We start from the raw sequence: 15,854 nt of genomic DNA, 5'->3' as shown, positions 1-15,854 counted from the left end.
TGGGAAATAACTTCAGTTTGAAGTCTGAAAACAAACTGAAAGGATTGAGACAAGGATAAATAGAACTGGGGCTTACCTTGAGAAAGGCTTTCTTTTCCAAAGTGTTCATGATAAATGGAGGGATGGCTGGAAGTAAAGATAGATCCACTTAAATCTTCATGTCTATTTTCAGCTCACTTTTTTTTTTGTTCCCCCCAACAATTTCACAAAAGGCTTATATTACTTTTAGGCTATTTTCACACTGGCAGAGTAAAAGCAATTGCAATAATTCTTTAAAATACCTTAGTATTTTTTTTAAAATCCATTGTTTCCATTCTCTAGATTTTTGAAAAATAACACAACGCTCTTTGCCAGCCAGAAAATTTTATGATCTTGAAGAGAACTTTATATCTAACATTAAATACGCAACAGTACAAACATCAGGAACTTCTCCCTCCTATACCAATGAAACAAATGCAGCCTTCCCGGGGTGTCCATCCCACATAGAGTCCAGTATAAAGATTCCTGCTTTGAGTCACGCAGACCACTTGCTAGCTGGGTGATCCTGGAAAACACTTCTCTGAGCCTCAGTTTTCTGTTTTCCTCATCTATATAATAGGCACAATTGTATCAAACTAGCCAGGATGATTAGATGCAATGATGCCCGTAAAACATTGGATAGTGTTAGTTCATTTATTCATGATTTTTATCAGACTAAACTGTCACATCAATTTCAATATATCAATTACCTTTAGAGATTTCGTGGGGATAGAAAGATTGTGTTCCTTCTCCGGGGACTAAATAATGTTTAAAGTAACCAAGCCACTGGAAACAAATTTGTCGGGCCGGCTGAACTTCAAAGAGGAGCGTCCTTATTTCAAAATGGGAGAGAACAAAACCAAAAGCCCACCCAGGGTAGAAGCCGGAATGGCCACCTTGATTTCGGCAAACTGGAAATCTGGGCTCAGCAGGTGTTCTGGGGCTGCCTCCCCAGCCTCCTCGTAGGTTAGTGACAACGTGCTGGTCCCGGACTCAGGGGACTCCTGGCCTACAGTTCACGACTGTGGTTTCCACCATTCACTCACCCCTACGGTGCACACCGCTGTCTCATGAGGGCACTGAGGTGCTTCCTTGTTAAATCACTTAATGGTGGTTAAATCAGATAACCAATTAGCTGGAGTGCAATTGGCTGGAATGCGCCTCCAAGTTTTCTTTCATGCCCTTTTCTTCAACTTTCCTTTGCCCACTCCTACTTGTCTGCTGATGAGCTTTCCCAGTGACAAAAGGAATTTAGAGACAACAAAAAATAGTAGTGAGAAAGCCTGACAGAACTTGATCAAGTATGCTTCTTTTGAGAGTTTAGTTAATAGCCAAGTGCTGTTTGCATCTGATTTAGACAAGGGAAGTAAACATACTCATTTCTCTCTGTAAAATATATATTTATATTTTTCTGCAAAGAGTTATGTACTCCCGGGCCCTCTGGTTTCTGAGTAAGTCTGAGAACCTTCTCGAGAGCCCTGGTCTGAGGGTAGCTGAAGAAGCCTTAGGAGTGGACCAGAGATTCTCAGGGGAACTAAATTACAGTGGAGATTTTCTGCTTTTGGTTATGTTGAGTCCAGGCCCTAGGGACAAAACTGAGTCACATATTAATAGCTCCTATAACTAACCCAACTTGCTTCATGCTCTAAGGGTTTCCCATTGATACGAATAAATCTTCAGTAGAAGTTATTCCTATTCAAGAACTTTTGGAAGTTTCTTTTCAAGATTTACAAAGATCAAATTCTTTCCCTTCAAATTGTCATCACCTTCACTGTCACTGCCCTGATCCAACTACCATAATCTCTTGCCTGCAGTAGTCAACAGCTTCCTGAGCAGTCTCCAACCACCATTCTTGGTCCCTCTTCAGCCTAGTCTCAACGCGGGACCCTGAGTCACTCAGTTAAAACCTAAGCCGGATTATCATTACCACTCCTGTGCTCGAAACCCTCCACGGCCTCCTACCCCTCAGACTAAAAGCCAGGGATCCAAATGCTTGCAGGGCCATCTGTGTTCTGCCCACTGCGGCCTCGTCGACTCCTTTCTACTGTTCCCACACCCTTCTCTCCCCTCCCGTTGCACCTGCCTCCTGTGATGCTTCCATCACACTGGGCACAGCTCCCTGCTCTCCTGCTGTTCCGTCTGCCCGGAATATTCGACCCTGGAACCACTTGGCTCCCTCGCTCCCATCTGTCCAGTCTACTTCTGTAACCAAGCAGGACCGCACAGGGTCTTCCTGGGACAGACCCCTTCCCCATATCCTCTGCTATATCTCCTCTCTGAAGTACCCAGCTAACAGTACCTCATGGATATTTCCCGAGTTTTTCAGATGCTAAAAACCACCACCCAGTGGAAGAAATTAACTGTTTGATGATCATGAGCACATAGCCCCCAGACCTTCTGGTGCCTAAGGATGGATAATGTTAACTGTCCTATTACCTCACCATCAACCAATCAGAGAATTGTGCATGAGTAGATCACACACCCTGTGTCCCGCCTCCCTCACCTGGCCTTTCAACATGCTTTGCTGAAACCCTTCGGGGGTTTCTGGGGGCATGAGCCACCCATTGTCCTTGCATGGCCCTGCCATAAACCTTTCTCTGCTCCAAACTCCCAACATTTTGGTATCATTTGGCCTCACTATATGTGGGGCACACGGACTTACGTTCGATAGCACTTCCACCCCAAGATCCCCAAGCCTCTCCCCCCCACCCCGTTAGCTCTATAACCATCTCACATATTCATATTTTACTTATTTTTGTTAGTTTTCTGCCTCCCCCACCAGAAAGTAAGTTCCACTAAGGGAAGGGATCCTTTGCGGTTATTGCTCACTGGTGCACCAACGCTTGTTTGATTGAAACGTACCGAATAAATGAATGGATGGCAAAGCTCTACTCACCCATGCCGGGGGCTGCCATGAGGATCCTGGAGACAACTACTTGCGTGATGGCTTGTTTGGCTGCGTTTGCCGACTCGCCCAGGCGGTTCCCGTTTTCGTCTGTGACAGGAATGCCAACTTTGAGTTCCCTAGAAGGCAAGACAACGGGCAAAGAAGTTCACAGGTGCCTTCGCGGAATGGCTGGAAACAGTACTGAAGCTGTGAAAGCCCAAGTCCCTACTTAATCCAAAAATCCACTCCAGTGTCATTTTTGGCACTATTAAGTCTATTTTTAAAACCACAAACATGCTTAATCCTCGCGTGATAGACACACAAGTAAAATAATGCTAGTAAACTTTGTAAAAAAAAAAAAAGGTGTAGCATTTTGAACAACAATAGGACTCAACAGGTGAATACGCTAACTTAGAGATAAGGCTGATTTCTAAGCTCATGTGCAAATTTGAGCAACTTTCCAAATGAGAGATAGATATAATTACTAAAAAATAAACTAACTATACTGACATAGGAGTCACAAGTACACGGAACTATTGCATATTTAACTATGGTCACTACTGCTACAATTATAGCTCCTACTGTTACCCTGTTTTTCGTTATCCAATCCAAAATGCTTTTTTCTCGTTTTTTCTTCTCCTTTAATTTTTGCCAGCACTAAAAAATACTTCCAGAGATATAGATTAATATTACTTGAAACCCCAAGAGAAAATCTGGGGGGAAGGGGGGAAGAACCTATTGTATAGAAGAAGCTTTCTAGGCATAGACGTAAGCTTGAGATCTATTTTTTAAACTTTTTATTATACAGAGGCAGAAAGACTATTCTAAACCCCATACGGCCATCAGCCTGCTTTAATAATCAGCAACTCAGAGCTGACCTTGTTTCATCAATGGACCCATCCTCACCCCCAAAACCAGATTATTTGGAAGCAGATCCCAGATCTCATAAAACTTCATCTGTAAATATTAAAATAAAACAAATTTATTTAAGTTTCAACAAAGCAGATTATTATAAGACCCTACTGTCAAGCACAGGTCCTCTCTAAGAGGGCATATTAACCTTACCTTTGCCTCATTAATGGAATATTAATGCAATTGGCAGCAGCTACCGCAGCGAAGGGAACAAAGCGTCCTATGAGCGGAGTGACATGCTGCAGAAAAGATAATTCCAAAAGCAAGATCTTATTTTTCCTGTAGTACTGAATGCAAGTACTTATTTCTTCTTGAAAACCTCTACAAATGCAGAGTCCTATTTGTATAGAAACTTGGGTCAAGAGTACGTTCAAAACCTGGTTTCCTAGAGGTACTTTTCTATTTCCAGCCTGGGCACACTGGGACAAGGCAGACTTCCAAGATATTTTGATGGCTTTATGTGGCTGATGGAGCAGGGGCTTTGGAGTCCCACAGTCTTGGGTTCAGATGCTGACTCCTCTACCTCTTCAGGGCAGTGCCTGGAGGTACCCAGCCCGGCACCCAGCCTCTGGTGGGCTGTATGGATGGGTGAGCATTTAGCATTGAATACACAGTGCCAGGTACAGACCAGGGTCTTGGCAGATGTTATTAGTGACACTCCTTCCCAAACGTATTGAAAGATACACTTTAAGAAAGCAGTCGAAGATAATGACTATAATAAGAGAGTCATAGGACTTGAACTATTTTTGAGAAATTAACAGAGAGACTTAGAGCCAGGCAGGTGAGAACAAATTAAGAAGCTTTACTGCTATGGAAATAAAAATCTGAGTACCTTGGTTAACGCATTGAGTCCTAGAGCTGTTGCTACAGCACCTGTTGTTGCAGAAACATAAGCTGTTCCCAATTCACTGAAAAGAAGGAAAATGGTACATAAACAACAAGTGTATGTCAGAAAACTCAAGCCCAACATTTTTGGAAGAAATCAAGATTAAGAATACAGATTCCATTAAACATGACACAAATGAACGTATCAAAGAAACAGAAACAGAATCAGAGACATAGAGAATAGACTGGTGGCTGCCAAGGGGGAAGCAGGTGGGAGAGGGATGAACTGGGAGTTTGGGATTAGCAGATGCAAACTGGTATATATAGATTGGCTAAACAACAAGGTCCTACTATATAGCACAGGGAACTATATTCAATATCCTGTGATAAACCATAATGGAAAAGAATATGAAAAAGAATGTATATACATATGTATAACAGAGTCACTTTGCTGGACAGCAGTAATTAACACAACGCTGTAAACCAAGTATACTTCAATAAAATAAATTTTAAAAAGGAGATCCCACAAAACAACATTTGTCATCACTCTACAAGTAGAGATATTCAGAGAAAAAGCAAGCAGACCCATACAAAAATGGCATTCTTCACATAGAACCTAACTACCACGCCAAACGAGTAGACATAGAGAATATGCATGCGTGGTGGTGGGGGGAAGGAAGCAGGGACTGTGCAGGAAGCTACAAATGTGGGAAAATGCATATTAGCTTAAATGTTTGTAGCATATTTGCTTAAATAAAAAAATACTTCTCAAAATATCACTATACATACTGAAAGTAAAAATGCAGTGCCGCCATTCTAAAAATGACATCTTATGGTATAAAAATACTAAAAGTCTCATCCTCAAAATACAATTAAGCCCAAGCAGTTCTCTCTTATTTTAAAATAAATTTTAATTCAATGATTGGATGAAATGAAGGTGTGACCAGCACTGCTGGGTTGCAGATTTCAATATTCTTTGTTGCCTAGGATGATAATAGAAGACTACAGATGGTCAAAAGCAATTTGAGAGTTAAAACAAAAAAGAAAATGCTTTCAAGTGTTACTAAGTTAGGCTCAAAGTTTTGGTTAACTAATCATTTTAGTCTATCTGAACATCTTTTCACAGGAGGCAAAATTTTAAATCCATTCACTTTCTTTTGGGTTCCGGAGGCGTCCTATTTTAAAGACAAATCAGATACAAAATTCCCCTGGATTTCTGCAGAGATCACACTGTTGATTCTGCTACTTTTGATGTTGGTATCTGTCTACACCCACAGGGTGGATGGGGGTACAGTGTGTCATGTCACACAGGCCAGCCCTGAGCTGCCTGCTGTGTGTTCTGTGGGGGCGAGGCAGGGATGCGCCCTAGGGTGTGGGAGCCATGTCCTCCTACCAGAGCCACTAACGGCATGGATGATGTCTGGAAAGGCAGCCTGCAAAAAACCATTACCTACATAGAAAGGGAGGAAAAGAAACACTACTGAAAAAAATGCTCCCTAGGATTCCAAACCATATAAACAATTTGTACGAATATACTTTTTTAACCAGGAGAGCATCACCAGTGAATCAAATGAACCCCAGAGAAGTGCAGAGGACAGTTAAATCTTCCAGTCTTACTTTACAGTGAGGGGAGCATCTCCACTTCTGTTGGTGTAATTGACCACGGCATTGAAGGACTGGTTGATCCACTGCCAGAACAGCACTGCCGGTGTGGTCCTGAAACAGAACAATCCATCACATACCCACCAGTGCTTGTGAACCAGCCGCCATGCAGAATGGACAACGTGAGCACCAGTAACCAGAGAGGAGATGGACTGGAGAAGGGAGAACGCTGGGTCCAGGACTGTGTGTTCTGGGTCAAAGGCCGAGGACCGGTGTGGCTAGGCAGATTTTTATCTTGTCTGATTCTCAGTTTCCTCATTCGTTAGATATGGATAGCAACAAACTCAGAGGGTTAGGGTGAGGATGGAGCTAACTTATTTAAATTTTATCTTAAATTTGTAAGGGAGCCCAGCAAAGAGTGGGCACTCAATTAATGTGATTAATGTCAGGTCCCTTCTCTTAGGGAAAAAAGCCATTTGTAGGCTATTTCTGGTCCCTCCTCACTACATGTCTACACCTATACCTATACTTATACCTATATCATATGAATGGATTAAACAGAATCTGCTTAGAGGATCTTTTTATTTTCTTTCTCATTTTCTTTTGGGTCTAAGATTTAGGGAGAAATTCAACCTCCTTTTGGGCAACAAGGAGAGTTCTACTCAACAGAGGGAAAAGGTAAAACAACCCCCTAGAGTTGCAACATTTATACAAAATGAAACGCCACATGAAATGACATTTATTTCGATAAAACCACTCACATAAAAAAATGTACTTTAAGCTTCTGGAATATAAAGCAAACAAACTGTCGTTACATTGCCAGAACTCACCTATAGAATGTCATCATACAACCTGTGATGGTCATGTTCATTGGAACCTGAGCTGACATCCTTCCTATCAAAATCATCTTTTCACCAGTGTCGGGATGAAAAGCTGAATCATAGATGTACTTTGCTCTCCATAACTCATTTTCTGTGAGACCCGGAGGAACAATTCCTTGCCTAGGAAAACAGCAACAAATAACATGGCAATTGTTCATTCCAAATATCTCACCAGTGCTCTAGAGACATGTAGCTAGAATGTTCTGGAGTTTATGTTTACCTAGAACATCTGTGTCTGGATGGAGTGACAAATCTAACTATTACAGAGTCAGGGAAATTCTAATAACACAAAAGACAATAAACACTTAAAATGAGCATGTCAAACCCATAAACCTCAAATTGCCTATAATTTGGAAAAACAAAAGCATCTTGTATAATAGGGAAGTATTCAACTTTGAAATATTCTTTGTTTTAAATGACATTTAAAAATGTACTTTGAACTCTGTAAATGCTATTTTTAACTCATTAGACAAAAGTTGTAGCAATCAAGAATGTGAATTCATTTTTAAACCTATAGTTTGAAAACCTAGACAAGAAAGGCTCACTATTTTTCCTCTTTATCAAAGAAACACATATTCATTGCAAAAAATTTAGAAAATACAGGAATTTATTAACACAATGAAAATCATTCAAGCCTTTCCCAACTTAGCACCACTGGCAGTGCTTCCGTAAATGCCCTTTCAGGCTTTTATTGGATCTATTATACATGATATTTTTATTTAAAGGCATTGTATCAAGTCACCTTTTTTATTCAATAATATTTTGTAAACATTTCTCTATATCTTTAGATATTCTTCTATATCATCTGTACTGGGTTGAATAGTGTCCCCCCTAAAATTCTTGTCCACCTGGAACCTCAAAATGTGACCTTATTTATAAACAGGGTCTTTGCAGATGTAATTGCATATTTAAGATGAGGTCATGCTGGATTGGCGGGGGCGGGAGGGAGCAAATCAAATGATTGATGCCTTTATACGACCAAGTGCAGCCACGCAAAGAAGGACATGTGATGACAGAAGCAGAGATTTGAGTGACGTAGTTACAAGCCTAGGGCCACCAGAAGCTGGAAGAGGAAAGGAGGGATTCTGCCCTAGAGCCATCAGAGGGAGCAGGGCCCTGCCAACACCTTGATTTCAGACTTCTAGAGTCTGGAACTGTGAGAGAATAAATTTCCCTGTTGTATCAAGCCACTCAGTTTGTGGTAACGTGCTATGGCAGCCTTAGAAATTATACCAATCCCCTACTGTTGGACACTTTAATTGCTTTTAACCTTTTCCACTGGTAAGGGATAAGGAAGTAAATATCCTTATAAATAAAGCTTTTCCCCCATCCAAGATTATTTAGAAAGAAATGAGTACATTTGCTGAGACAAAAGCTATGTAAAATATTAAAACCGTAAATATATCTTTTATCCTTTTTCTCTACTTGAGTATGTCTTTTTTTTTTTTTTTTTTATCCTCAGCAGCAGTAGCATCATTATTATTTAGGTAACCTGTTGTATCCTTTATACAATGTGGATAATTTTGTTTAGTTATGTTATCTGCCACCCTGAAAATTTTTATAATTATGCAGTCAGGTAGGAACAAATGAAGTTTCTGCCTAGAAAGGCGTGACCCACTTCAAGATTATAGGTATGTTCACCTATATACTTCTTTGCATTTTCCTAATAGTTTTTTTTTTTTGGTCACAGTTTTAATCTATTTGAAATTTATCTTAAGATATGAATATGTGAAATTGCTTAATTTTAGATTCCAGTTGGCTGGTCTGCCCTTCCAAGACCAAGATTTCAATGCTATATTTACCGTCATGAACTTTTGTGAATGTTAGGCTTGATTTCTGGACTTTGGACAGTGTGCCCATCATCTACACCTCGTGCTGCCAAACCCACCGTTTTAACTGAGGGTCCCTTTGAATATCTGGTAGAGCAATGGTCCTTCACTCCACTACTCCTCGTCTGCTTTCTCAAAAGTGCCTTACTTACACCCAGTAATTTGTTCTTCCAGGTAACTCTCACAGTTATTTTGTTAACGTTATAGGGGATCGCAATTGTATTTTGACCAAAACTATATTAGGCTGAAGAGAACTGCTATCTCTACAGCAATAAGACTTTCTTTCCAGGCCTACCACATATTTCTCCAGTTACTCAAAGGCATCTTTTAATGTCGCCCAGTGGTCTGTACTTGCCTCCTACTTCTGGGTAAGTTAATTCCCAGGTATTTTATTTATTTATATATATTAAAAATATATATATATATTGTTCTTAGGAATGAAATTGAATAGACTGTCTAATAGAAAACAAACCTACGGTTACCAAAGGGGAAAGCATCTTTTTGTGTTCTATGTCCCCATAACATTAAAAGAAATTAAATCTCTTTATTAAGGTGTCATTTAAATATTATAAAAGTCATTCATTTAAGTATACAATTTGCTGAGTTTTGAAAAATGTACACGGTGGTGTTACCACCTTCAGAATCATGGTATAGAATATTTTCATCTCCCCCAAAATTCCCTCAGGTCCCTTAGGAGTCATTCCCCCACTTCCTGGCAACCACAGATCTGCTTTCTGCCACTACAGTATTGCCTCTTTCAGAATTTCACATGAATGGAATCGTACGAGTGAGTAGTAGTATGTGTCTGGCTTCTTCAACTTTGCATAGTGCTTTCAGATGCATCTTTGTTGTATCAGTGACCGGTTAATTGCTGAGTGGTACTCCATTCAATGACTGAACCACAGGTATTTATCAATTCTCTTTTTAGCCATTCTAGTAGGTATAAAATGGTATCTCATTGTGGTTTTTGTTTTGTTTTTCATTTTTAGACTTTCCCATGTGTACTCTTTTCTGCCAGTTTTGTTGAGATATAGTTGACATACAGCACTAGGTTGAACGCATCCAGCGTAATGACTTGACTTACATACGTCATGAAATGATCAGCACAATAGTTTAGTGAACATTCATCATCTCATACAGATACAAAATTAAAGACAGAGAAAAAAATATTTGTCCTGCTGATGAGAACTCAGACTTTACTCTCGTTAACAACTTTCATATATAACGTACAGCAGTGTTAATTCTATTTACCATGTTGTACATCACATCCCAAGTACTTATTTATTTTATAACTGGAAGTTTATACCTTCTGACTGCCGTCAGCCAATTCCCCCTGTCCCAACCCCCGCCTCTGGTAACCACAAATCTGATCTCTTTTTCTATGTGTTTGTCTGTCAGCTTGTTTGTTTTTGAAGTATAATTGACCTGCAACACTATGTTAGTTCCTGGTACACAACATAGTGATTCGGTACTTCTGTACATTTCAAAATGATCACCACGATAAGCCTAGTTACCATCTGTCATCTTACAAAGATATTAAAAGTATAGTTATTGACATATCCCCACACTGTACTGTACCTCATGTATACCTGTGACTCATTTATTTTGTAATTGGGAGTTTGAACCTCTTAATCTCCCTCACCAATTTCTCTCCTCCCCCCAACCCCCTTTCCTATGGCAACCACCTGTTTGTTCTCCGTATCTATGAGTTTGATTTTGTTTTATGTTCATTTGTTTTATTTTTTAGATTCTACATGTAAGTAAAATCATACAGTATTTGTCTTTCGCTGTCTGACTTATTTTCACTTAGCATAATACATGCAAGTCCATCTGTGTTGTTGGAAATGACAAGATTTCATTCTTTTTTATGGCTGAGTAATAGATGTTTTACATATCTATATATACCACATCTTCTTATCCATTCATCTATTGATTGGCACTTACGTTGCTTCTATATCTCGGCTATTGTAAATAATGCTGTAATAAACACAGGGGTACATATATCTTTTTCTAATTAGTGTTTTTGTTTTCTTTGAATAAATACCCAGGAATGGAATTGCTGGATCGTATGGTAGTTCTATTTTTAATTTTTAAAGAAACCTCCATACTATTTTCCATAGGTGGCTGCACCAACTTACATTCCCAGTAAAAGGGCAGAAGGGTTCCCTTTTCTCCACATCCTCGCCAACAGTTGTTATTTGTTGTCTTTTTGATTCTGACAGGTGCGAGGTGATATTTCATTGTGGTTTTCATTTGCACTTCCCTAGCAACTAACGATGCTCAGCATCTTTCCATATGCTTACTCGATATTTCTATATTTTTTTTGGTTTAGTGTCATCAGCCTATTCAAATCTTTTGACCATTTAAACAAATTGGGTTGGAATGAAAAGAATTCTTTATCTCTTCTGGACATAAGTCCTTTATGAGCTATACGTTTTGCAAATATTTTCTTCCAGTCTGTGAATTGCATTTTTGTTTTCCAAACAGTGTCTTACGAAGTGGAGAGACATATCTTTTCCCTTATTGTTCATGCTTATGTCTTATCTAAGAAACCTTTGCCTATCCCAAAGTCATACAGATTTTATCTTGTTTTCTTCTAGAAGTTTTACAGTGTTAGCTTGTATATTTAGGTCTATCATCCATTTCAAGTTACGTTTATGATTTTGTTTAAAGATTAATAGTCTTTTTTTATGTGGAAATCCATTTTTTCCAGAACCACTCCCTGAACAGAATATTCTTTCTCTATTGAATTATCCAGACATCTTTATTTAAAAATCAATTGACTATATATGTTTGAGTCTATTTCAGGATCCTCTATACTGTTCCACTGATCTATATATCTATACTATTTTGATTACTTGAGCTTTACAGTAAGTCTTGAAATCAGGCATTTAATATTTTTGTTGCTACTGACAATATGAGTTTTAAAATTTCAACTTCCAGTTGTTAATTGTTACGATACAGAAACCCAATTGATTTTTGTATATTGATCTTATATCTTGTGACTGTGCTAAACACACTCTATTTGCATTTTTGGTAGATTCTTTCTATATGATGATCATGTTTTCTGTGAATGAAGAGAGTTTTAGTTCCTTTCCTATCTGTACGTCTTTTATTTTTGTTGCTCTTTTTTTCTTATTGGACTAGCTATGCTAGTCCAATGCTGAATAAATGTAGTGAAAGCTGAACTCCCTGCCTTGTTCCTGATCTCAGGGGGAAAGTTTTCATTCTTTCATCATTAAGTTTGGTGTTAGTTATAGGCCTTTTTTAGATGTACTTTATTCCTTCTATTCCTAGTTTGCTGAGAGTTTTATCATGAAGGGATGTTGGATTTTGTCTGCTTTTTCTGCACTTATTGAGAAGACTGTATGTTTTTCTGTCATAGTCTACTGATACAGTGATTTCCAAATGTTAAAATGAACTTGCAATCTTGTGATGAACCATATTTGGGTTCTGCTTATTTTGGGTATTATCCCTTTTAAAGATGGCTAGATTTAAGTTGTAAATTTTGTTGAGGATTTTTTGTGTCTATGTTTATGAGGGATATTGGTCTGTAATTTTTGTCTTGTAATCCCTTTGGTTTTGCTATCAGTGGTCTCATAAAATGGATGAAGAAGGGCTTCCCTGGTGGCCGAGAGTCCGCCTGCCGATGCAGGGGACACAGGTTCGTGCCCTGGTCCGGGAAGATCCCACATGCCGCGGAGCAGCTGGGCCCATGAGCCATGGCCGCTGAGCCTGCACGTCCGGAGCCTGTGCTCTGCAGCGGGAGAGGCCACAACAGTGAGAGGCCCGCGTACCGCAAAAAAAAAAAAAAAAAAAAAAAAAGGATGAAGAAGTCTTTCCCCCTCTTCTATTTTCTGAGAGAGTTTGTGATGGAATTGATATAGTTTCTTTCTGTGAAGAAATAATTTCTTTCACCTGTGATGCTAATTGGCCTTTGCCATCTTGCTCTTTGTTTTCTGTTTGTCTCATCTCTTCCTTGTTCCTTTTTTTCTCTTTCCTTGCCTTATTTTGGATTGAGTCAAGTTTGGTAATTTATATATTCATAGGAGGCTAGACATTTCACTAATATTTCTAAAATTTTTAGCAAAGAGCTACACAGTAGGCTTCATTTTTAAAAAAATTATTTATTTAACTTATTTTTGGCTACGTTGAGTCTTCGTTGCTGCGCACGGGCCTTCTCTAGTTGTGGTGAGCGGGGGCTACTCTTCGTTGCGGTACATGGGCTTCTTATTGCGGTGGCTTCTCTTGTTGCAGAGCACGGGCTCTAGGTGCACGGGTTTCAGCAGTTGTGGCTTGCGGGCTCTAGAGCGCAGGCTCAGTAGCTGTGGCACACAGGCTTACCTGCTCTGCTGCATGTGGGATCTTCCCCGACCAGGGATCGAACCCATGTCCCTTGCACTGGCAGGAGGATTCTTAACCACTGCACCACCAGGGAATCCCCTTCATTTTTATATTTCTATTTCTCACAGGCAACTTTCTTATCTTCTTGTTACATACTTTGAGTTTTATTTATTTATTTTATATTGATTAGACGTGCCAGGGGCTTATCTTTCTCTGGGCTTATCAGAGAACCAGTTTTTCATGTATTTTTCAATTCTGTTAATTTCTGGCCTTGAAAAAATGATCTTCTCTCTGTTTTCTTTGAAAAACAGTCTATATAGTGGTTAACAGCATGAACTCTGGAGTCAGACTGTTTGAGTTTCTATGCTGGCTCTGCCACTTAACAGTGGCAGGACTTTGACTTTTCTGCCTTAGTTCTTTCATCTGAAAAATGGGCATAACGAGAGCACCTACCTTCAAGGGCTGTTGAGGCTTAAATGAATGCACATGAAGTGCTTCAGGCAGTATCATTACACAGCATGTGCTATTGCTATTTTCCTTTTCTTATTTTGTGCTGTTCTTTAATTTCTTAACCTGAAGTCTCAGTTCATTTGTTGTAAGCCTTTAACATTTAATCAGAGAGACATGTAAAACTATAAACTTCCACTCAGAGTAGAATTTTGGCACAATCCCTTAAGTTTTCATATTAATTTTCTCATTATTTTTACTTTGTAATTTTACTTTTGGTTTTTCTTTTTGTACAGTTAAAGTACTGAACAATTCTGACGTGATTAATCAAGTTCTGTCTGTATTTCTAACAGTCTTTTCTTTGTATATTTTGATGTAACATTAACTAGTTCATGAATACCGAACATGGTCATTTTATAAATATCAAATTTTTCTGATCTATTCGCCCTGAACTGAATTTTGTCCGATTTTCATACAGCTTCCTTTTTATTTGCAGTTACCTTCGTCCTGCTTTGTAATGTTAGCCATTTTTATTACCACCCTTTGGATTCATACTAAAATAGCACGTTGGTATCCCATGAGGACTATAGATTACTGGTATTCATATTCCTTGAAGGTACACTGTACGTGATACTTCCTTGACTCCAACTAACCCTTTGAGCTATTCTCCTCTGAGAGTTCACAGCTAATTTGTCTCTTGGTGGGTAGGGGGAGAACTCTGGGGTATTTCTTATCCATTAATTCACCAATTGGTTTTACTGATGAATATATAGATAAAGATATAGATATAGATATATAATGAATATAAAAGCAGACATGATAAAAGCAGCATTTCCCCTAATCCCCAGTGGAGCAATTTATGACACAGACTCTAAGGGTTTTATATTCCTTAAAAGGTGAAGAGAAAAGAAGGTGAGGTGCTCAACGATTCTTGGAGGAAGTCATTGTATTTTTCCATGCACAATGACCTCACACAGAGATTAGTCATGTAGCTAGCAACCCTCATGCATTCCAATTGGGATGCCATGTCACTGTTGAGCTTTTTAAGTGTTTTTACACAATTTTAAAGTCTCTGATTTTAATAGAGGGTTTTAATCCCTTTTACACATACTGTTATTACTAAGCTGTCTGGCCTCCTCCATCTTGTTTTACGTTATTTTAAAAGCTTCTATGACAGTTTTTTGGTTTTACCTTTAGTTATACTTATTACGCTGTCTTTGTTTTTATGCCTTTGGGGTTTTAGAAGATATATCCTAAGATTTAACTTGACTAGTGGTTACCATTAAGATTCTCAAAACCGGGCTTCCCTGGTGGTGCAGTGGTTGAGAGTCTGCCTGCCGATGCAGGGGACACAGGTTCGTGTCCCGGTCCGGGAAGATCCCACATGCCGCGGAACGGCTAGGCCCGTGAGCCATGGCCGCTGAGCCTGCGCTCCGCAGCGGGAGAGGCCACAACAGTGAGAGGCCCGCGTACAGCAAAAAAAAAAAAAAAAAAAAAAAGATTCTCAAAACCATTCTACGATACATTTCTCGAACATGGTAAAGAGCCAAACCGTACATACTTTTGAGTCCACCTCCTATTTAAGATAAATATTGGTATACTTTTAATTCCTCCTCTTCCTTTTTTTTATTAAAAAAATTTTTTTTGATACTACAATCTAGGGCTTTAGATTCAGATAGCTATTACTATTTTTTACAAAACACTTAAAATTTCTTTTTGCCTATACATTGCTTTATAACTAGAAATGCAACAACTATTTCTATTTTAACAGTTTCAACATTCGTCACTAGTCTGTATTACAGCTTTCTTTTTTTTTTTCCGTAATACAATATATAACATAAAGTTTACCATCTCAACCATTTTTAACTGTACAGTTTTGTGGTACTAAGCATATTCATGTTATTGTCCAACTACTGCCACCATCCATCTATCTCCAGAATGTTTTCATCGTCCCCAACTGAGACTGTATTCATTAAACAATAACTCCTGATTCCCCGGCCCCCTAGGCCCTGGCAACCACCATTCTAATTTCCGTCTCTATGAATTTGGCTACTCCAGGCACATTATATAAGTAGTATTGTACAATAATTTGTCCTCTTCTGATTGGCT

At 39.0% G+C, this 15,854-nt stretch overlaps 1 protein-coding gene across 9 annotated transcripts in view; it reads right to left on the bottom strand.

Moving 5' to 3' along the window:
• Window positions 1-15,854, bottom strand: part of SFXN1 (sideroflexin 1) — a 53,238-nt gene that overhangs the window by 18,575 nt on the left and 18,809 nt on the right. For 5 of the 9 annotated variants that reach the window (XM_022595082.3, XM_089909680.1, XM_089909683.1 and 2 more), the window contains exons 3-8: window positions 7,075-7,245; window positions 6,260-6,358; window positions 4,650-4,725; window positions 3,971-4,056; window positions 2,915-3,042; window positions 77-126 (exon numbers count right to left, since the gene is read on the bottom strand). In XM_022595082.3, the coding sequence (XP_022450790.2) occupies window positions 77-126; window positions 2,915-3,042; window positions 3,971-4,056; window positions 4,650-4,725; window positions 6,260-6,358; window positions 7,075-7,245 (610 nt within the window). The remainder of the gene's footprint in view (window positions 1-76; window positions 127-2,914; window positions 3,043-3,970; window positions 4,057-4,649; window positions 4,726-6,259; window positions 6,359-7,074; window positions 7,246-15,854) is intronic. The other 4 variants (XM_089909682.1, XM_089909688.1, XM_089909687.1 and 1 more) reach the window with 1 other exon arrangement.

This window comes from Delphinapterus leucas, chromosome 3 (assembly GCF_059928025.1).
Source record: "Delphinapterus leucas isolate spDelLeu-1000000601 "Yukka" chromosome 3, BTC_Dleu_Yukka2, whole genome shotgun sequence".
Classification (NCBI taxonomy): domain Eukaryota; kingdom Metazoa; phylum Chordata; class Mammalia; order Artiodactyla; family Monodontidae; genus Delphinapterus; species Delphinapterus leucas.
This window is presented reverse-complemented; position numbering and strand designations above follow the sequence as displayed.